Here is a 24044-nt window from a genome sequence, read left to right as displayed (position 1 = left end):
AGGTACACGGTACATACTGTTGCAACTCGGCCAACGTTGTCTACCTGATGCGCTGCAGGAAAGGATGTCCCGAGGCATGGTACATTGGGGAAACTATGCAGACGCTGCGACAACGGATGAATGAACACCGCTCGACAATCACCGGGCAAGACTGTTCTCTTCCTGTTGGGGAGCACTTCAGCGGTCACGGGCATTCGGCCTCTGATATTCGGGTAAGCGTTCTCCATGGCGGCCTTTGCGACACACAACGGCGCAGAGTCGCTGAGCAGAAACTGATAGCCAAGTTCCGCACACACGAGGATGGCCTCAACCGGGATATTGGGTTCATGTCACACTATCTGTAACCCCCACAGTTGCCTGGACCTGCAGAGTTTCACTGGCTGTCTTGTCTGGAGACAATACACATCTTTTTAGCCTGTCTTGATGCTCTCTCCACTCAGGTTGTTTTGTTTCTTAAAGACTTGATTAGTTGTAAGTATTCGCATTCCAACCATTATTCATGTAAATTGAGTCTGTGTCTTTATATGCCCTGTTTGTGAACAGAATTCCCACTCACCTGAAGAAGGGGCTTGGAGCTCCGAAAGCTTGTGTGGCTTTTGCTACCAAATAAACCTGTTGGACTTTGACCTGGTGTTGTGAGACTTCTTACTGTGTTTACCCCAGTCCAACGCCGGCATCTCCACATTCTGTCATCAAGCCAATTTTGTATCCATTTGGCTACCTCACCCTGGATCCTGTGAGATTTAACCTTATCCAAAAACCTAACATGTGGTATCTTGTCAAAGGCTTTGCTAAAGTCCGTGTAGACAACATCAACTGCACTGCCCTTCATTGACCTTCTTGGTTACCCCTTCAAAAAACTCAACCAAATTTGTGAAACATGATTTTGCACTCATAAAGCTATGCTGACTGATCCTAATCAGACTTGCCTCTCTAAATGCCTGTAGGTCCCGTCTCTCAGAATATCTTCTAACAACTTACCCAGATGTGAGGCTCACCGGCCTGTAGTTCCCAGGCTTTTCCCTGCAGCCCTTCTTAAACAAAGGCACAACATTTGCCACCCTCCAATCTTCAGGCACCTCATCTGTGGCGGTCAATGATTCAAATATCTCTGCTAGGGGACCCACAATTTCCTCCCTAGCCTCCCACAACATCCTGGGGTACACTTCATCAGGTCCTGAGGATTTATCTACCTTGATGTGCTTTAAGACTTCCAACACCTCCGTCTCTGTTATATGTACACTCCTCAAGACATCACTATTTATTTCCCCAAGTGCGCTAACATCCATGCCTTTCTCAACAGTAAATACTGATGAAAAATATTCATTTAGGATCTCACCCATCTTTTGTGGATCCGCACATAGATGACCTTGTTGATCCTTAAGAGGCCCTATCCTCTCCCTAGTTACTCTTTTGCCCTTTATGTATTTGTAGAATTTCTTTGGATTCTCCTTTGCCTTATCTGCCAAAGCAATCTTATGTCCCCTTTTTGCCCTCCTGATTTCTCTCTTAACTCTACTCCTACACCGTCTATACTCTTCAAGCAATCTACTTGGTCCCAGCTGCCAATGCATGTCATGTGCCTCTTTCTTCTTCTTGACCAGGGCCTCAATATCCCGAGTCATCCAGGGTTCCCTACTTCTACCAGTCTTGCCCTTCATCCCAAGAGGAATGTGCTTACCCTGAACTTGGCTAATACATTTTTGAAAGCCTCCCACTTACCAGACTTCCCTTTGTCTGCCAACAGACTCCCCCAATTAACTTTTGAAAGTTCCTGTCTGATACCATCAAAATTGGCCTTGCCCCAATTTAGAATTGTAACTTTTGGGCCAGACCTATCGTTCTCCATAGCTATCTTAAAACTCATGGAATTATGGTCACTGGTCCCCAAAGTGATCCCTCACTAACACTTCTGTCACCTGCCCTTCCTATTTCCCAAGAGGAGGTTAAAGAAGAAAGCAATATTAGATTAAAAAGCGTGTGGTGAAAACACTGATGTGAATATGGTGAGAAAAATGGCTTTTTACATGTTTTAAGTAACTTTTTAAAATACATTTTGCAAAGTTCTATCAGCAGTTATGACTGTTGCAGTGATGTCTTCCAAATAAAACAAAAGGTCCCCAAAATCCAGAAATGTTTTGATGTATGCTGCTGAATCCTGTCTTTGTGTCTAAATTTCTGAGATGGCCTTGTGATAACAGAGTCTCCACCTTCCTTTTACTAGATAAATGTAGAAAGGGGGAGGGAGAAGGACCATGGGTAGTCATTTTTAACACAGATTTTCCATACCCTTAGCATGAATTGAGGTCTAGCACATAGTCAGCATGCTCAATGCTGACTATGCAAAATCCCATGGCATCTTATAAGTATATGAAGAGCAAGTGCATAGCTAGGGAAAGGGCAGGTCCACGAAAGGACAAAGGAGGGAGGTAATTTATGCGTGGAGCAGGAGGAAGTGAGTGAGGTCCTTAACAAATTCTTTGCATTGGTATTCACAAATGAGAAGGACATGATGGATGGTGAGCCTAGAAAGGGGTATGTTGATATTCTAGGGAACGTCTATATAAAAAAGGTGGTGTTGGGTGTTTTAGAACAAAGTACAGTACAGCAGAGGAACAGGCCCTTCAGCCCACCAGGTCTTTGGCGACACAGATGCCTCTCTAATCTAATATTTTCTTGCCTCTACGTGGTCCATATCCCTCTATTCTTTGCCTATTCATGTATCTATCCAGATGCCTCTTGAACGTTGTTATAGAATCTGCTTCCACCACCTCCTCCGGCAACACATTCCAGGCATTCACCACCCTCTGAGTGAAAAACTTGCCATACATCTCTTTCAAACTTTCTCCCTCTCACTTTCAACCTATGCCCCTGAGTAATTGACTCTTCGATCCTGGGAAAAGACTCTGACTATCCACTCTAAACAAGCCTGTTATAATCTCGTAAACTTCTATCAGATCCCCCCTCATCCTCCGGCGCTCCAATGAAAACAATCCAAGTTTGTTCAACCTTTCTTCATAGTCCATATCCTCCAAACCAGGCAACATCCTGGTAAATCTCTTCTGCACCCTTTCCAATGCATCAACATCCTTCCAATAGTGTGGCAATCAGAATTGTACACAATACTCCAAATATGGGCTAAGCAAAGTCTGATACAGCTGCAACATGATTTTCCAATTCCTATACCCAATGCCCCAATTGATGAAGGCCAGCCTTGTCCACCTGATTTGCCACCTTCAGGGAACTGTGGATCTGAACGCCTAGATCCCTCTGTATATTAATATTTCTAAGGGCTCTACCATTTACTGTATACTTTCCTTCTGCAGTAGACCTTCTAAATCGCATCACCTCACATTTGTCCGGTTTAAATGTCATCTGCCATCTTTCGGCCCAGGTCTCCAGCCGATTTATATCCTGCTGTATCCTCTGACAATCCTCCTCACTATCCACTACTCCTCCAATTTTTGTATCATCTGCAAATTTACTAATCAGACTACCTACATTTTTCTCCAAATCATTTATATATATTACAAACAACAAAGGCCCCAGCACTGATCCTTGTGTAACACTGCTTGTCAGACCTCCAGTTAGAAAAGTACCCTTCCACAGCTACTCTCTGCTTTCTATGCCCAAGCCAGTTTTGTATCCATCTTACCAGCTCACCTCGGATCCCATATGAATTCACCTCTGTATCAGACTGCCATGAGGAACCTTATCGAAGGTTTTACTAAAGTACATGTATACAACATCCACTGCCCTGGTCAATTTTTCTTGTCACTTCCTCAAAGAACTCAATCAAGTTTGAGAGATACGACCTCCCCTTCACAAAACCATGCTGCCCATCACTAATAAGTCTATTCTCTTCCAGATGTGAGTACATCCTGTCCCTAAGGATCTTGTCCAATAATTTTCCCACAACTGATGTAAGGCTCACAGGCCTGTAATTTCCTGGATTGTCTCTTTTGCCCTTTTTAAACAGAGAAACAATGTTAGCTAGTCTCCAATTCTCTAGTACCTTGCCCGTGACTAAAGAGGATACGAAGATTTTGGCCAAGGCCTCAACAATTTCTTCCCTCACCTCTCTCAGTATTCTGGGATAGACCCAATCTGGCCCTGGGAACTTGTCCACCTTCACGTTTTTCAAAACCTCCTCCCTTTTTATCTGAACATGTCCTAGAATGTCAACATGCTCCTTTCTACTCTCACCATCCACCACATCCTTCTCCTTTGTGAAAACTGATGCAAAGTACTCATTAAGGACCTTATCCACCTCATCTGGTTTCACATACAAATTCCCTCCACTGTCCTTGAGTGGACCTACCCTTTCCTTCGCTACCCTCTTCCTCCTTATAGAAGCATAAAATGTCTTGGGGGTTCTCCTTAATCCTGTCTGCCAAGGACATTTCATTGCCCCTTTATGCCCTTCCAAGTCCCTGTTTAAGCTCTTTCCTGCAATCTTTGTATTCCTTAAGAGCCTTATCCGTTTTCAATTTCTTGAAAAATGTTTTGAAAAGCATTAAGGTAGACAAGTCCATAGGACCTGATGGGGTCTACACCAGAATACCGAGGGAGGCGAGGGCTACGGTCATGTACAAAATCTTTGTTTCCTTTTCAGTCACAGGAGAGATCCCAGAAGACTGGAGAAAAACCAATGTTGTTCATTTGTTTAAGAAGGGCAACCAGGGATAATCCGGGAAATTAAAACCTTTATGATAGCGATTGGAGAAGATTCTTCAGGACAGGTTTTACTTATTTACTGATCAGTAAGTTTGCGGATGACACAAAGGTTGGTGGAATTGTGAAAAACGATGAAGACCGTCAGAGGATACAGCAAGATATAGATCGGTTGGAGACTTGGGCGGAGGGATGGCAGATGGAGTTAAGTCCGGACAAATGTGAGGCAATACATTTTGGAAGGTCAAATACAGGTGGGACATATACAGTAAATGGCAGAACCCTTAAGAGGCAAATTGATAGGCAGAAGGATCTGGGTGTACAGATACACGGGTCACTGAAAGTGGCAACGCAGGTGGAGAAGGTAGTCAAGAAGGCATACGGCATGCTTGCCTTCATCGGCCAGGCACTGAGTTTAAAAATTGGCCAGTCATGTTGCAGCTTTATAGAACTTTAGTTAGGCCGCATTTGGAATATAGTGTTCAATTCTGGTCGCCACATTACCAGAAGGATGTGGAGGCTTTGGAGAGGGTACAAAAAAGATTTACCAGAATGTTGCCTGGTATGGAGGGCATTAGCTAGTTGGAGAAACTTGGTTTGTTCTCACTGGAACGACAGAGGTTGAGGGACGACCTGATAGAAGTCTACAAGATTATGAGGGGCATGGACAGAGTGGATAGTCAGAAGCTTTTTCCCAGGGTGGAAGAGTCAGTTACTAGGGAGCATAGGTTTAAGGTATGAGGGGCAAGGTTTAAAGGAGATGTACAAAGCAAGTTTTTTTACTCAGAGCGGTGGATGCCAGAAATTCACTGCTGAGGGAGGTAGTGGAAGCAGATACGATAGTGACTTTTAAGGGGTGCCTTAACAAATACATGAATAGGGTGGGAATAGAAGGATATGATCCCCGGAAGAGGAGGGGTTTTGGTTCAGTCCGGCAGTTTGGTTGGTGCAGGCTTGGAGGGCCGAAGGGCCTGGTCCTCTGCTGTAATTTTCTTTGTTCTTTTACTCACATTTGGAAAAATATAGACTTAGTAGCGATAGGCAACAAGGTTTTGTGCAGGGGAGGTCATGTCTCACAAACTTGATTGAGTTTTCTGAGGAAGTGACAAAGATGATTGATGAAGGCAGGGCAGTGGATGTTGTCTCCATGGACTTTAGCAAGGCCTTGACAAGGTCCCTTATGACAGGCTGATACAGAAGTTGAAGTCACATAGAATCCACGGTGAGCTGATAACACGGCAAGTGAGCACCGAGGACTGTGATTTCATTGACTGTAGCTATGTGCTGGCCTCCTCTAACGAGCTGGACCACATGCTGCGCTGATCCGTTGGCGAGTTTAAGGACGCCCTTCATCATTCTGGCAGCAATGGAAGTGGTCAAATCTCCCTGGAGTTCTACTAGACGAATAAGCCTCGCTGGCCATTCTTGGATGAGTGTATCCCATGGGAGGTGTGGGCCTTCAAACTCAACGTGGTGAACCTGGCTAATGAGCAGGAAAGGCAGATCTGCTGTGAGAAGGTGGACGAGAAACTAGGCAAGATCATCAACAACATCATAGAGGTCATGGCCCAGCATGGGTATGTGCCCAAAAGCCAACACAGTCGGAGATGGACAATGTCTTTGACACGAGCCTGAGACATGTACAGCCTTACCTGTACAAAATCAGTTACCAGATCACTGATTCCCTTGGGACATCTGCCAGTACCACCATGAGGAGGTTGATCAAGGACACCCTGGCTTTATAATCTGTCCAGTAACTACCAAAAAAACCCCAAACTGACGCTGTTGCATTTTGACTTTACTCCTCATTCCCTGATCTTCCCATTCTGCTGTTTTTATTCCTCTTTAACCGGTTCTGGGGAATCTGTCCGATTTGAAACTCTGCCAAATTATATCCAGAACGCTGTGAGGAGATTTCTTGTTAAATTCTATTCTCTTAGTTATGCTTGGCATGGAGAAGATTTAGCAAAGTTTACGTGTATTTATTTTAAAAAAAAAGTTGGTGTGGTCAGAGAAAAAAATGCGAGTTATTGGAATGGAGTAGTAGTAACAGGACAGCCAGGTTCAAGCACTCCACGCTTAGCTCTTGATAATTTTCCCATCAAATGGGGCGGCACGGCGGCAGAGTGTTTAGCACTGCTGCCTCACAGCGCCAGGGACCCGGGTTCGATTCTGGCCTTGGGTGAATGTGTGTGTGCATTTTGCACATTCTCCCCGTGTCTGCGTGTGTTTCCTCCGGGTGCTCTGGTTTTGCCCCACAATTCAAAGGTGTGCGGGTTTAGTTGATTGGCCAAGCTAAATTGCTCCTTAGTGTCAGGGGCAATACATGAGGTTGTGCGGGGATGGGGCCTGGGTGGGATTGTTGTCAGTGCAGGCTCGATGGGCCGAGGTGACCTCCTTCTGCACTGTACGGATTCTATGATTCTATTCTAACATGGATACAAAACTGGCAGAGTCATAGTAGGTGTTTTTCTGACTGGAGATCTGCAATCAGTGGTGTTCCCCAGGGATCAGTGCTGTTGTTTGTTATATATATATATATATATATATATATAAATGATCTGGAGGAGAATGTCGGTGGTCTGATTGTAAGTTGTGGATGACACAAAGATTGGGGGAGCTGTGGATATGAGGAGGATTGCCAGAGGATACAGCGAGGTTTAGAAAGGCTGGAGACCTTGCCGGAGAAATGGCAGAATTTAATCCAGACAAGCGTGAGGTTTAATGTTTATTTATTAGTGTCACAAGTAGGCTTACATTAACACTGCAATAAAGTTACTGTGAAAATCCCCTGATGCAGGAGGGAAGTAGACAGTAAATGGCAGAACCCTTAAAAGCGTTAACATAGAGGGATCTAGGCATACAGGTCCAAAGTTCCCTGAAAGTGGCAACAAGGTGGATATGGTGTTCAAGAAGGCATATAGAGTCATAGAGGTTTACTGCATGGCATGCTTGCTTTCATCGATTGGGACATAGAGTATAAAAATAGGCAAGTTATGCTGCCGCTATATAGAACTTTAGTTAAGCCACATTTGGAATTTTGCAGACAGTTGCGGTCGTCACACTACCAGGAGGATGTGGAGGCTTTCGAGAGGGTGCAGAGGAGGTTTACCAGGATGTTGCTGGTTTGGATGGTATTAGCTATGAGGAGAGATTGGACAAACTTGGTTTGTTTTTACTTGAACACCAGAGGCTGAGGGGTGACCAGAAAAAGTTTACAAAATTATGAGAGGCATGGATAGAATGGATAGTTGGAGTCTTTTTCCCCAGAGTAGAAATGTGAAGTGCTAGGGGACATAGGTTAACGTAAAAGGGGGAAAGTTTAAAGGAGACACAAGAGACAAGTTATTTTTCTTTTACACAGAGGATGGTGAGCGTCTGGAATGTGCTGCCAGAGAAGGTGGTAGAAGCATATACAATAGCAACGTTTCAGAGGCATCCTGACAGATACATGAACAGGCAAGGAATAGAGGGAAACTAACAGTGAAGAGGCAAAAGGTTTTTAGTTTAGAAAGGTGTCATGTGTCAGCATGGGCCTGGTGGACCGAAGGGCCTATTCCTGTATTATTTGTGACAGTAGATATAGCACATTTCTCTTATGTTAGACTGCAATTAAGGAGGTAAAAATTAAGAACAAAATATATTTTTCTGAAACTTTTAGTGCTCCTTTTACAAAGGAGATAAGGGAAAGTATTCAGAAATGACTTTCGGCATTTGTCAATTAGATTTTGCAGAAACTAAAATGTTGAAAGTGTCGTAATGCATCTCTTATTTTCAAGTTTACTGATGACACCACTGTAGTTGGTTGGATCTCAAACAATGACGAGACAAAGTACAGGAATGAGTTAGGAGAATCTTGTGAACTGGTGCGGCGACAATAATCTCTCCCTCAATGTCAACAAAATGGAGGAGGTTGTCATCGACTTCAGGAAGTGTAAAGGAGATCATGCCCGTCTACATCAATGGGGACGAAGTAGAAAGGGTCAAGAGCTTCACGTTTTTAGGTGTCCAGATCACCAACAACCTGGTCCCCCCATGCCGACACTATAGTTAAGAAAACCCACCAATGCCTCTACTTTTTCAGAAGACTAAGGAAATTTGGCATGTCAGCTACGACTCTCACCAACTTTTACAGATACACTATAGAAAGCATTCTTTCTGGTTGTAACACAGCTTGGTATGGCTCCTGCTCTGCCCAAGACTGCAAGAAACTACAAATAATCGTGGATGTAGCCCAATCCATCACGCAAACCAGCCTCCCATCCATTGACTCTGTCTACACTTCCCGCTGCCTCGGCAAAGCAGCCAGCATAATTAAGGACCCCACGCACCCCAGACATTCTCTCTTCCACCTTCTTCCTTTGGGAAAAAGATAGAAAAGTCTGAGGTCATGTACCAACCGACTCAAGAACAGCTTCTTCCCTGCTGCCGTCACTTTTGAATGGACCTACCTTGCATCAAACTGATCTTTCTCTACACTCTAGCTATGACTGTAACACTATGTTCTGCACTCCTTTCCTTCTCTATGAATGATATGCTTTGTCTGTATAGCGCGCAAGAAACAATACTTTTCACTGTATACTAATACATGTGACAATAATAAATCAAATCAAATTATTAACCACACACAAGAGCAACTATGTGGGTTACATCCCAGGATATTAAAGGAAGTAACTACAGAGACAGTGATTGCACTGTTAGTAATCTTTTAAGAATCCTTAAATTCTCAAGTCCCAGAGAATTGCAAAACTGCCAATGTAACACCTTTATTCAAAAATGGGGGGAGGCAAAAATAAGCAACTATAGGCCTGTTGATTTAATTTCCATCATTGGAAAAAAGTTAAAGTCCGTTATAAAGAATGTAATAGCAGAGCATTTAGTATTGCATAATATAGTATTCGAGCATTCAAAACAAAATGGATGAATTAATTGCACAGATAGATGTAAACGGGTATGATATAGTTGGCATTACAGAGATGTGGTTCCAAGGTGAGCAAGGATGGGAACTAAACATTGAGGGCTATTTAGTGTTTAGAAAAGCCAGACAGAAAGGAAAAGGTGATGATTAATGATGATATTGATACAATATTGAGGAAAGATATTAGCATAGATGATGTGGAATATGTATGGGTCGAGTTAAGAAACAACAATGGGGAAAAAATATTGGTGGGGGTGGTATATAGACCACCAAGCTGTAGTGGGAAAAGCATTCAGCAGGAAATCAGAGATGCATATGTTAAAGGAACATCTGTGATTATGGGCGACTTTAATCCGCATGTAGATTGGGAGAGTCAAATTAGTCACAGTACAATACAGGAGGAATTTCTGGAGTGCAAGCAGAATGGTTTCTGGAGCAATACGTTGAGGAACCAACAAGGGAGCAGGCCACCTTGGATTGGGTGTTATGCAATGAGCAAGGATTAGTTGGCAATCTGTGTGTGAGAGAACCCTTGGGGGTGAGGAACCATAATACAGTAGAATTCTTTGTCAAGGTGGATAGTGATGTAGTTGGTTCTGAGACCAAGGTCCTGAATCTGAATAAAGGTAACTATGATGGTATGAGGCATGAATTGGCCATGATGGACTGGGAAACATTACTGCAAGGAAAGACATTGGGCAGGCAATGGCAGGCACTTAAAGAATGAATAGGTGGAGTCTAGAAGTTGTTTATTCCTGTTTGGCGCAAGAGTATTAAGGGAACTGTGGCCCAAACCATGGCTTACAGCGGAAATTAGAGATAGTATCAGATTCAAGGAAGAAGCATACAAATTGGCAAGAAAAAGCAATAGGCCTGAGGATTGGGAACAGTTTAAAATTCAGCAAAGGCGGACCAAGGGATTGATTAAGAAGGGAAAAATAGAGTATGAAAGTAAGCTAGCGGGGAATATAAAAACTGACTGTAAAAGTTTCTATAGGTATATAAAGACAAAAAGATTGACAAAACGAATGTAGACCCCTTACAACCAGAAATGGGAGAATTCATAATGGGGAATAAAGAAATGGCTGAGGAATTAAATTCGTACTTGGATTCAGTCTTCACAAAGGAAGACATGAATAATGTACCAGAAGTGCGGAGAGAAACATGTTTTAGTGAGGAGCTAAAGGAAATCAGCATTAGTAGAGAAATGGTTTTGGGGAAGTTGATGGGATTGAAGGTGGATAAATCTCCAGGTCCTGATAATCTTCATCGCAGAGTACTTAAGGAAGTGGCCCTGGAAATTGTAGATCCATTGGTGGCTATTTTCCAAAATTCTTTGGACTCTGGAAAAGTTCCTAAAGATTGGAGGGTAGCTAATGTAAACCCGCTATTCAAAAATGGAGGGAGAGAGAAAACAGTTGAACTACAGACCAGTGAGCTTAATGTCGGTACTGGGGAAGTCGCTGGAGTCTATTATCAAGGATTTCATAACTCAGCATTTGGAAGGCAGTGGTATAATCATACCACTGCCTTCCAGTGGTATGATTAAGGCAGTGAGTCACTGTCTGTGTGGAGTTTGCACATTCTCCTCGTGTCTGCGTGGGTTTCCTCCGGGTGCTCCGGTTTCCTCCCACAGTCCAAAGATGTGCGGGTTAGGTTGATTGGCCAGGTTAAAAATTGCCCCTTAGAGTCCTGGGATGCATAGGTTAGAGGGATTAGCGGGTAAATATGTGGGGTGGGATTGTGGTCGGTGCAGACTCGATGGGCCGAATTGCCTCCTTCTGCACTGTAGGGTTTCTATGATTTCTATGATTCTATGAAAATCAGCATGGATTTACAAAAGGGAAATCATGCTTGACAAATGCATTGGAATTCTTTGAGGATGTAACTAGTAGAGTTGACCAAGAAAGAACCAGTGGATGTGGTTTACTTTGACTTTCAGAAGGCTTTCGACAACGTCTCACATAAAGCACATGGGACTGCAGGTAATGTCGAGATGGACAGAAAGCTGGTTAGCAGATAGGAAGCAAAGGGTTGGCATAAATGGGTCTTATTCTGATTTACAGTCAGTGACTAGTGGGGTTCGACAAGGATCTGTGCAAGGACCCAACTGTTTACATTATATATTAATGATTTGGAAGAGGGAATTGTATGTATTAGTCTTCAAATTTGCAGATGATGCGAAGTTGGGTGGGAGGGTGAGCTGTAAGGAGAATGCAGAGATGCTTCAGCGTGATTTGGACAGGCTGAGTATGTGGGCATCTGCATGACAGATGCAGTATAGTGTGTATGAAAGTGAGATTATCCACTTTGGTAGCAATAATAGAAGACAGATTATTACTTGAATAGGTGCAAATTGAGAAAGATGGATACTCAACGAGACCTTGGTGTCCTTGTGTATCAGTCACTGAAAGTAAGTGTGCAGGTCCAGCAAACAGTAAAGAAGGCAAATGGTATGTTGGCCTTCATAGCAAGCAGATTTGAGTATAGGGATAAGAATGTTTTGCTGCAATTGTATAGGGCGTTGTTGAGGCCACATCTGGAGTAGTGTGTGTCCTTATCTGAGGAAGGATGTTCTTGCTATAGAGGGAGTGCAGCGATTCCTGGGATGGCAGGTCTGTCATATGAAGAGAGTCTAAATTGGTCAGAATTATATTCACTAGAGTTTAGAAGAGTGAGAGGGGACCTCATAAAAAGTTATAAGATTCTAACAGGGTTAGACAGGGTAGATTCAGAAAGAAAGTTCCCAATGATGGGGGAGTCCAGAACTAGAAGTCATAGTTTGAGGATAAGGGGTATACCTTTTAGAACTGAGATGAGGAGAAATGTCTTCACCAAGCAGGTGGTGAATGTGAGGAATTCACTACCACAAGAATATAGTTGAGGCCAAAACATCGTCTGATTTCAAGAAGTTAGATATAGCTCTAGGGGCAAAAGAGATCAAGGGATATGGGGGTGAAGGGGGAAATCAGGATATTGAATTCGATGTTCAACCATGATCAAAATGAAAGGTGGAGCATGCTCGAAGGGCTAAATGGCCTACTCCTGCTTCCAGTTTCTATGTTTCTAAATCATGCCTGACAAATTTATTAGAATGCTTTAAGGCGGTAACGAGCAGGATAGATACAGGGGAACCAGTAGATGTAATTCCAAAAAGCGTTCGATAAGGTGCTGCACAAAAGGCTACTTAATTAGATAAGAGCCATGCTGTTGGGGGTAGATTAGTATGGACTGGCTAACTAATAGAAGACAGAGAGTTGAGTTAAGAGGTGTATTTTCAGATTGGCAACCTGTAACTAGTGGAGTGCCACAGGGATCCTTGCTGGGGCCACAATCATTTACACTATATATTAACAACATAGATGAGGGAATTGAATGTACTATTGCCAAGTTTGCAGATGACCCAAAAATCGGTGAGAAGGCAAGTGGTGAGATTGACACAAAGTGTCTACAGAGGGATACAGACAGGTGCGTGGGCAAAAACTTGGCAGATGGGATATATGTCAGAAAATGTGAAGTTATGTACTTTGGTCGGAAGAATAAAGGAGCTGAATATTATTTAAATTGAGAAAAACTGCAGAAAACTGCAGCAGAGGAGGGTTGGAGGTCCTTGTGCATAAATCACAAAAAGCTAGCATGCAACTTCAGCAGGTAATTAGGAAGGCAAATGGAATATTGGCCTTAATTTAAAAGGGAAAGGAGAATAAAAATAGGGAAGCCTTTCTAAAACTATACGAGGCATTAGTTAGACCACACCTGGGGGGGCAGTTTTGGTCACCTTATCTAAAGATAGATATACTGGAACTGCAGACAGTCCCGAGAAGGTTCACTAGGTTGATCCCAGGTATGGAGGAATTTTCTTATGAATCATAGAATCCCTACAGTGCAGAAGGAGGCCATTCGGCCCATCGAGTCTGCACCGACCACAATCCCACCCAGGCCCTACCCCCACATATTTTACCCGCTAATCCCTCTAACCTACGCATCTCAGGACTCTAAGGGGCAATTTTTTTTTTAACCTGGCCAATCAACCTAACCCGCACATCTTTAAGTACGCTGAGCCTGTACTCATTGGAGTTCAGAGGAATGTGAGGTGACCTTATTGAGACATATAGGATTCACAAATGGTTTTACAGGTTAGATGCTGAAAGGATGCTTCCTCTTATGTGAGAGTCTAACACCAGAGGGCATAATCTGAGTAAGGGTCACCCACTTAAGACAGAGGGGAGGAGGAATTTCTTCTCTCAGAGGGTAGTGAATCTCTGGAATTCTTTGCCGCAGAGAGTTATAGAGGCTGGGTTGTTAAATATGTTCAAGACTGAGATAGACAGTTTTAATCAGTAAGCGAATCAAGGGTTTTGGGGATATGGTGGGAAAGTGGAATTGAGGGTTATATCAGATCAGCCATGATCTCATTGAATGGCGGAGCAGATGCAGTGGGCCAAATGGCCTACTTTTGCTCCTACATCTTATGGTTTTATGGAAAGGTATGGGCTACAGATGCATGGGAACATCACTATCTGCAAGTTCATCTCCAAGCCACACACAGAATCACAGATTCTTGTTAACAGTGCAGAAGGAGGCATTCAGCCTATTGTGTCTGCACCAGCTCTCCAAATAAGCATTTCATCTAGGGCAATCCTGACTTGGAACTATATCACCATTCCTCTACTGTTGTTGGGTCAAAATTCTGCAACTCCATCCTAGCAACACAGTGGGTCTAATTACACCAGCTTTTCAAGAACAATTAGGAATGGCCAACCAATGCTGGCACTTTTAAAAGTGTTCTTTTGTCATATTTTTGTCAAGGTGACTTGTATTGCTGCTAAAAAATTGAATGTTTACCATTGGAGACAGACAGTGACAGCATCAAATACTTTCCAGTCAAGTACAACATGAACACTCACCTAAAAGCAATTTCTACTCTAGTAGCAGTAATCAACTACAAAAAAAGAAACCTAAAGAAAATAAACATTTTTATTCAGAGACAAGAACCAGAAACCATTGATCAATGGTAATCGATAGTTGAAAAGATCATAGTAGTTCTTAAATGGGGAACAAATTGATGAGGATGGGAAATCTGCTTTAAAGAGACCCTATACTTGGGAATTTCCCAATTTAGTGAACCTGCCAATCCTCTAATTTAGGAAAGAGTAATTAAAGGTAGAGCTGACAGATCCAGATTTATCTTAAACTGTTTAAAAAAGATAGTCGTGCTAACCATTTTTATGCCACAGAGCACTAAGTTTGTAACTGTTACTTTTGCTTGGAGATTTTTCAGCTTATCTTCTGTTACAGTATGAACAATTGTGAGAATATGGTATTTTGTGAACAATAATTTACTTTTGGTTGCCCTGTCTCTTCTTTTGTAATAGCCTGAGTGTCTCCTCTTCCATGATAGGTTGAGAACTAAAATTAAGCAGTTACAGGTTGAAAGAGTAGCAGGTAGGAGAATCAGCAATTTTATTCCTCACCCAACCAAAGATTTGTTTGCATCACAGTTCAAAACAATAATACTTTGCTAATAACTGAGTCAATTACCACTTTGACATTTTAACAAGGCTACAGAGGAGGTCACCTGATGTTAAATTGGTACTTTTTTAACACACTATTTCAAACACCATTCAAGTGATATGCAGTGTAGGATTGCAGTTAAGTGATGGATGAATCAATGCAGACTGCCTAATTGTTTTCCCAAGGAGACTTTTATAATGATTGCCAATATATCTTCTGACCTTTGCTGAAAAACCAAAATCTCCTGGACTAGATGCAGAATACAAACGGTTTTAAATTATTAGATTATTGATCATGTATTCTCATTAGGAAAAAAAAATGTAAATCTAGAGAAGGTGCTTCATACTAACATTTTCAAGCAGAAAACAAATCAATGTGATCAATATGCTTATTATGCTCACATTTTCATGGATCAATAGTATCAACATATGTAAAGATAATGCCAGTGTTTTACAAAGCAGTGATGTAATTAAGTGGTTCAAAATTTCAAAAGTAATGTTTCACCAGTTTAGCAGCGGTTAATTAAGACTGTATTACTGCCTATAATTATTATACGAATGTTAATGAGTTTGATTTTAAGAAAGGACTCCCCACAGCAGTGATAATTTTGAAAGTAGCTTTTCACTTGTGCTTGCCATACTGTGACAAATTCATAGAATGGTCTATTACACTAAAACGTGCATACCGGTACTTTAGGATGCATAATACAAAGTATTAGAAATTAACATATGGTAAAATGGTATTTTGTAAACCATGTACCAAATGGTAGTATCTTAAAGTTCTGGCTTCAAGGCCCACTTCATGATTTCAGCATAAAAATCAAGACTGACACTCAAAGAACAAACAAAGAACAAAGAACAGTACAGCACAGGAGAACAGGCCCTTCGGCCCTCTAAGCCTGTGCCGCTCCTTGGTCCAACTAGACCAATCATTTGTATCCCTCCATCCCCAGGCTGCTCATGTGAATATCCAGGTAAGTCTTAAATGATGTCAGCGTGTCTGCCTCCACCACCCTACTTGGCAGCGCATTCCAGGCCCCCACCACCCTCTGTGTAAAAAACATCCCTCTAATATCTGAGTTATACTTCGCTCCTCTCACCTTGAGCCCGTGACCCCTCGTGATCGTCACTTCTGATCTGGGAAAAAGCTTCCCACCATTCACCCTATCTATCCCCTTCATAATCTTGTACACCTCTATTAGATCTCCCCTCATTCTCCGTCTTTCCAGGGAGAACAACCCCAGTTTACCCAATCTCTCCTCATAGCTAAGACCCTCCATACCAGGCAACATTCTGGTAAACCTTCTCTGCACTCTCTCTAACGCCTCCACGTCCTTCTGGTAGTGCGGCGACCAGAACTGGACGCAGTACTCCAAATGTGGCCCAACCAGCGTTCTGTACAGCTGCATCATCAGACTCCAGCTTTTATACTCTATAACCCGTCCTATAAAGGCAAGCATACCATATGCCTTCTTCACCACCTTCTCCACCTGTGTTGCCACCTTCAAGGATTTGTGGACTTGCACACCTAGGTCTCTCTGTGCTTCTATACTCTTGATGGCTCTGCCATTTATTGTATAACTCCTCCCTACATTATTTCTTCCAAAATGCATCACTTCGCATTTATCCGGATTAAATTCCATCTGCCACCTCTCCGCCCAATTTTCCAGCCTATCTATATCCTGCTGTATTGCCCGACAATGCTCATCGCTATCCGCAAGTCCAGCCATCTTCGTGTCATCCGCAAACTTGCTGATAACACCAGTTACACCTTCTTCCAAATCATTTATATATATATCACAAATAGCAGAGGTCCCAGTACAGAGCCCTGCGGAACACCACTGGTCACAGACCTCCAGCCGGAAAAAGACCCTTCAACCCCTACCCTCTGTCTCCTATGACCAAGCCAGTTCTCCACCCATCTAGCCACTTCTCCTTGTATCCCATGAGCCTTAACCTTCTTAACCAACCTGCCATGTGGGACTTTGTCAAATGCCTTACTGAAATCCATATAGATGACATCCACGGCCCTTTCTTCGTCAACCGTTTTTGTCACTTCCTCAAAAAACTCCACCAAATTTGTAAGGCACGACCTCCCTCTTACAAAACCATGCTGTCTGTCACTAATGAGATTGTTCCGTTCTAAATGCACATACATCCTGTCTCTAAGAATCCTCTCCAACAACTTCCCTACCACGGACGTCAAGCTCACCGGCCTATAATTTCCTGGGTTATCCCTGCTACCCTTCTTAAACAACGGGACCACATTCACTATCCTCCAATCCTCAGGGAGCTCACCTGTGTTCAAAGAAGCGACAAAGATTTCCGTCAGAGGCCGAGCAATTTCATCTCCCTGATACAATATAGTACCAGGAGAATGCTACACGTGTTGAACCAAGGCACTCTCTGCTCTCTCAGGTGGATAAAAAAGATCCCATGGCAGCATTTCCAAGAACAGCAGTGATGTTAGCCTCCGTGTCCTGGCCAATATGTATACCACAATCAACTTCACACGAATAAAAGAGTTTTGATGGTCATTATCCCCTTATTTTTGAGAGAGCAGAACACCGTTTTCCAGCTTGCTGTTCAAAATCATTTGGAACACATCTATAGTTTGCTTTTCTGGGGAAATCCTTTACTTGGGGAGGTTTTTAAAAAGCCATGCATTTCACTTTTTTCCTGGTCTTTCCAACATTCAACAAATTTCTTCCTCCCTGTCCTGAGGCTATTAACCCCTGGCTGAAGTACCATGGGTACCAGTTAGTTTGATCATTTGGCCGTTATTTATGCGTGACAGTAAGTATTGGTAGGTTGCTTGATTATGTCCACATATGGAGGATAGTGATCAGGGCCTAAACCATGGACATTTCCCTTATGTTGCAAAAGCATAAAAGTGATTTAAAGATTTTAAGGACAACTGTTTTAAAGACATAATTCTGTTTTCAAATCTTTACATTGAGTTTAAAAGCCTGTTTCAAAATGGAAGTAGAGGCAGACAACATGGCCCCTTCCAATGTTTATTCAAACTTGTCAGGCTTATATCTCCAGAGTTAGCTATGAAGAGTCATTAAAAATGCAACGGTCCCTCTGGGATATCGACTGAATTCTAAAAGGTGTGATAAACTCTTTTATTTCAAGAGATGTCAACATAATTAACTTCTTTGCCTTGTGGAACAATGCTTCATCAAAATTAACATAGCAGCCATTTTGCTTTAATTCTGATAAGTCAGGCTGAGAACAGTCATTTGGGTGCAGACCCCCCCAGTAAGACCTCTAAAAAATAACTTGAGAGACGTTTTTGGCCAAGTGAGGACTAAGAGGGAGGTATTAAGAAATCAATGGCTGTTCTGCCAAAAGAATGATGTGGAGATGCCGGCGTTGGACTGGGGTAAACACAGTAAGAGTTTTAACACCACCAGGTTAAAGTCCAACAGGTTTATTTGGTGGCAAATGCCATTAGCTTTCGGAGCGCTGCTCCTTTGTCAGGTGGAGTGGAAATCTGCTCTCAAACAGGGCACAGAGACACAAAATCAAGTTACCTAAATCACGGTACCTACTCTTGCAACTCGGCCAACGTTGTCTACCTGATACACTGCAGGAAAGGATGTCCCGAGGCATGGTACATTGGGGAAACCATGCAGACGCTACGACAACGGATGAATGAACACCGCTCGACAAGCACCAGGCAAGACTGTTCTCTTCCTGTGGGGGAGCACCTCAGCGGTCACGGGCATTCAGCCTCTGATCTTCGGGTAAGCGTTCTCCAAGGCGGCCTTCACGACACACAACAGCGCAGAGTCGCTGAGCAGACACTGATAGCCAAGTTCCACACACATGAGGACGGCCTAAACCGGGATGTTGGGTTTATGTCACACTATCAGTGACCCCCACAGCTTGCCTCCTGGACTTGCAGAATCTCACTGGCTGTCCTGTCTGGAGACAATACACATCTCTTTAACCTGTGCTTAATGCTCCCTCCACTCACATTGTCTGTATCTTTAAGACCTGGTTGGCTGTAGATTCGCATTCCAATCAGTATTCTGTAACTTGATTTTGAGTCTCTGTGCCCTGTTTGAGAGCAGATTTCCACTCCATCTGACGAAGGAGCAGTGCTCCGAAAGCTAATGGCATTTGCCACCAAATAAACCTGTTGGACTTTAACCTGTTGTTAAAACTCTTACTGCCAAAAGAATCCAGGAAATCTACAAATGCCATAATCACAAATTAGTGAAATATAGGAAACATACAAATTGGAGTAGGTAATTTGGCCTTTCGAGCTTGCTCTGCCATTCTAGATGATCATGGCTGATCCTCCATCTCAATGCAATATTCATGCCCATACCTCTTGTAGCCTTTAGGATCTAGGAATCTATTTCCTTCATAGATAAATTCAGTGACTTGGCCTCTGGTAGCGAATTCCACAGGTTCGCAACCCTCTGAGTGAAGAAATTACCCTAATCTCAGTCCTAAATAGCCTACCCCATATCCCAAGATTGTGACCCCTTGTTCTAAACCCTCAGTTAGAGGAAACATTAACCCCACATCCAATCTGTCTAGCCCTGCCTGAACTTTATACATTTCAATGGGATCCTCTCATTCTTCTAAACTCCAGTAAATACAGGCCTAGTCCACCCAATCTCTCCTCATACAACAATCCTGCCACCTCAGGAATCAGTCTGGTGAACCTTTGTTGCACTCCCTCTATGGTGAGTATATACTTTCTTAAGTAAGGTGACTAAAACTGCACACAATACTCCAGGTGTGGTCTCACCAAGGTCTGTACAGCTGCAGTAAGATATCCTTGCTCTTGTACTCAATTCCTCTTGCAATGAAGGCCGACATACCATTTGCCTTCTTAACTGCTTGCTGCACAAGGACACCCAGGTCCCTTTGTACATGAACATTTCTCAATCTATCATCATTTAAGTAAGACTCCACCATTCAGTTTTTCCTACCAAAGTGGATAATTTCACACTTGTCCACATTACGCTGCTTCTACCAAGTATTTGCCCACTCACTCAACTTACCTAAATTGCTTTGAACCCTCTTAATATCCTCTCACTAATCACATTCCCACCTAGTTTTGCATTGGCAGCAAGCTTGGAGATATTACTTTCAACCAAATCATGATCAAATTTTTCCCAACAAACCTGCTGAGTCCACCAAAAAAGGCAAAGACCGACTGGTTGACTGCAGAAGCCATCACAATTTCTAAACAGAATCTCAAGTTTAACTCCTTCACTTCAGAAAGAAGGAATTAAAGTAATAGACCTGCAATGATATCTCACAGAGACTAATTTGAAATCTCAGTGGCGATTCTCCCAGCCCGTTGTGCTGCTCGGCATGGAGCTGATTTAAATATTAAGATTAGCATTTCCAACCCATTAGTGGGCCAGGGTCTGAAGTCTTCGGGCACGCTAGCCTCCGCTACCAGGAGTAGTTCACTCCAGCGGGGTTTACAACAGCTCCCCACTAATGGGGAGCTGGCGGCACGACCCTGCTGTAGTGAAGGGTGGCCATGGAAGCCCCCCAGGAGGCCAGGGTAAGAGGGTTGCCCAAGGGGCACCATGGCACTGCCCACCAGGCATTGGGCAGTGCCAAGGGGATGGGGCCTAGCTGGGGGGAAATCGGTGGGAGTGGGGGGATCGCGCTGCCACTCTGCATAGGGATCCACGACAGAGGGAGGGAAGGGAATGATGGGGACTCACCATCGGGGTGGTTGGGATAGGCCCAGAGACGTCTGGGAGGACAGCGATTGGAGTGGGGTGCAGATGGCAGTGCAGGGCTACTGCGCAAGCGCCGATCTCCGCTATGACAGATCGACACATGCACAGTGGCCCGCTCAGCACTAAGCTGCGGCCTCTCCAGCGGGAATAGGCCTCGCCCCTGGATTTTCAGTGTGAATCTCCCTGAGGCACTGTGTGGGAGATTCATTTTGAAAATCCTGCTAAAAAACAGCAGGCGTTACTCCCATTTTTATGTGAATTTGGCACTTAGATCTTTAAGTATCTTTTCCCTTTATCTGCATTTTAATCTTTGTATCTGTATTTTAGATAACTTTATTACTTTAATCTTAGTAGTTTTCAGCAGTAGGTTTCGTTTTGTTTAAGACTAAAGCTTGTCTGCTGGGTTATTTTTTAAATTGAATCACTCAAATTAAAAAGGAGCTACATATACACGCACAAATTCTTAACTCGTGGACTACTTTAAGGAAACACCTTTTATATGGTCATGACGCTTCTTAAGTTTCAGTGGAACAGAGGCAAACTTTAGCAAACTAGCCAGTTTGTATAAAAGATCTTCCTGTCTGTATTGCTGTTTTTGACTGGCAACACAAATGGAGCCATCTGGGAGTTGAACCTTTTCTCTTTTACATGAATTCCTTTAGCCGACATAAAGACTTGCATTTACAAAGCATCTAGTATAATGTCCCAAGGCATTTCACAGAAACATTACCAAATAAAATTGGACATGAAAGAAACCAACAATTTTTTAGGACACTTGGTCAAAGTGGTAGGTTTTAAGTTGTATCTTAAAAGAGGGAGGAAAGGTAGCAAGGCAAAGTGGTTTAGAGAGCAAATCTCAGAGTTTAAGAACTTGGCAGCTGAAAACATGGTCACCAATGCCAGAGTGAATAAAATAGGGCTGTGCAGGGTTGGAGGCGATTACAGATAAGAAAAGAACAAGTGCACGGAAGAATTTGAAAACCAAGGTGTGCTTAATCGGGAGGTAATGTAGGTCAAAAAAGGATAGGATAGTTTCAGGAATGAACCACTGAACATTCCATAACCAGAATGCTGGAACACAAAGATATCTTTATTTTCAAAAGCATTGGAAACACAGCTACTTACAAAAATTGGAAATTAAAAAATCTATTCAATTACTTGTGTCAACTAGATGCTCACCAGTGATAGTTAAAAGTTCAATTCGAGTTTTCCACATGGTCTGATCTCCTTATGTAGCCATCTACATGTTTTGCAGCAGAACATTTGTTGTGTAATCACTCGCACAGCTTTGGGAGAACTTTAAAAAATTACAATTGACAATGCCAAAACATAAAACAAAATTTTCCCATACAAGTAGAAAATGCAGGGAAAAACAGTGGCCATCCATCTGAATAACAATCTATTTAAAGATACTTCAATGATGGTGCCCAGTTTTACAGCAGACTCTGGAAACTGAATGAAATTTTCGAATTAGACTAGCTTTGTAAATAAAAGAAACCTTCAAAAACTGAGTACTTTTGGTGGGTGTGACCTATAGAACTCAACATTTTTTGAGAACTCTAGTCTGGTGAAACTGGAAGCCCATAGTTAGAGAGTAGTATTGACTGACATAAGCAGTTGAGAGAATGCAAGGAAATAGGTTGGATACTAGGACAGCAAACCCTGACACCTTTGAACAACTTAACTCTTTCTTTCCCAATGCTTCATTTCTCTACTTAAGAGAAGTCTGAATGTTAGCTTTCAAATGCAACATGAATAGAGAACTTATAATTCGTATACAACTGTAACCTTACACGGTGGATGAAGTGTCCGGAACCTACAATTATAAATGAAAGCATGCACATTTTTTTGCCAGTATCAACTCAAATCCAATGTTACAACACATAATTCAGTAATATTGAAGTAATTAGAGTTTATCACCTAATTCTTTTTTAAAAATAATTTTTTAAAAGTTTTTCAGAATATTTTAGCTTTTACCTTCACCCCACAGGTCTATCCCAACCATTTTTTCCTATGTATAATCTTTTACAAGTGATCTTATTTCCTTGCTTTTTGTTTCCTGTTTGGGCAACTGTGCAAATCCTTTAATGTGATTGGTTGGTTGGACAGCATGATGACATCACTGCTGCTCCACACAAAAATTTCAGTTCTATCCTTGTGCAATACTATAACTGATTGCAGCATTCTTTACTGGACATTCACAAAGATCACTAGATCTTGCAATAAAGCTTTCTTTGAGGTCAGCAGCAAGCATCCTTGTTTCACTGCTAACCAAAAACACAGAGTCACAGAGGTTTACAGCATGGAAACAGGCCCTTTGGCCCAACTTGTCCATGCTGCCCTTTTTTTAAAAAAAAACCTCCAAACTAATCCCAATTGCCCGCATTTGGCCCATATCCCTCTATACCCATCGTACCCATGTAACTATCTAAATGCTTTTTAAAAGATAAAATTGTACCTGCCTCAACTACTACCTCTGGCAGCTTGTTCCAGATGCTCACCACCCTCTGTGTGAAAGAATTGCCCCTCTGGACACTTTTGTATCTCTCCCCTCTCACCTTAAACCTATGCCCTCTAGTTTTAGAATCCCCTACCTTTGGGAAAAGATATTGACTATCTACCTTGTCTATGCCCCTCATTATTTTATAGACCTCTATAAGGTCACCCCTCAGCCTCCTATGCTCCAGAGAAAAAAGTCCCAGTCTATTCAGCCTCTCCTTATAACTCAATCCATCAAGTCCCGGTAGCATCCTAGTAAATCTTTTCTGCACTCTTTCTAGTTTAATAATATCCTTTCTATGATAGAGTGACCAGAATTGTACACAGTATTCCAAGTGTGGCCTTACCAATGTCTTGTACAACTTCAACAAGACGTCCCAACTCCTGTATTCAATGTTCTGACCGATGAAACCAAGCATGCCGAATGCCTTCTTCACCACTCTGTCCACCTGTGACTCCACTTTCAAGGAGCTATGAACATGTACCTCTAGATGAGTAACTCCTGCCCTGGTTCAATCTACCAAAATGCATTACCTCGCATTTGTCTAAATTAAACTCCATCTGCCATTCGTCAGCCCACTGGCCCAATTGATCAAGATCCTGCTGCAAGTGGAGATAACCTTCCTCACTGTCCACCATGCCACCAATCTTGGTGTCATCTGCAAACTTACTAACCATGCCCCCTATATTCTCATCCAAATCATTAATATAAAT

General features: G+C 42.6%; 1 protein-coding gene and 1 pseudogene across 7 annotated transcripts in view; one reads left to right on the top strand and one right to left on the bottom strand.

Annotated features, from left to right (window-relative positions):
• Positions 1-24044, bottom strand: part of LOC144496920 (calcium uptake protein 3, mitochondrial-like) — a 173924-nt gene that overhangs the window by 107698 nt on the left and 42182 nt on the right. The window contains exon 1 of one of the 7 annotated variants that reach the window (XM_078217587.1): positions 22011-22125. The exons of the other annotated variants lie outside the window; for them this stretch is intronic. Within the exon in view, the coding sequence (XP_078073713.1) occupies positions 22011-22047 (37 nt within the window). The 5' untranslated portion in view covers positions 22048-22125. Of the gene's footprint in view, positions 1-22010; positions 22126-24044 lie in introns of those variants that run through there. 7 annotated transcript variants of the gene reach the window in all.
• LOC144501376 (autophagy-related protein 101 pseudogene) lies at positions 2513-6419 on the top strand (annotated as a pseudogene).

This window comes from Mustelus asterias, chromosome 1 (assembly GCF_964213995.1).
Source record: "Mustelus asterias chromosome 1, sMusAst1.hap1.1, whole genome shotgun sequence".
NCBI classification, from domain to species: domain Eukaryota; kingdom Metazoa; phylum Chordata; class Chondrichthyes; order Carcharhiniformes; family Triakidae; genus Mustelus; species Mustelus asterias.
Note: the sequence above shows the minus strand (reverse complement) of the source record. Positions and strands in the feature narration are given on the sequence as shown.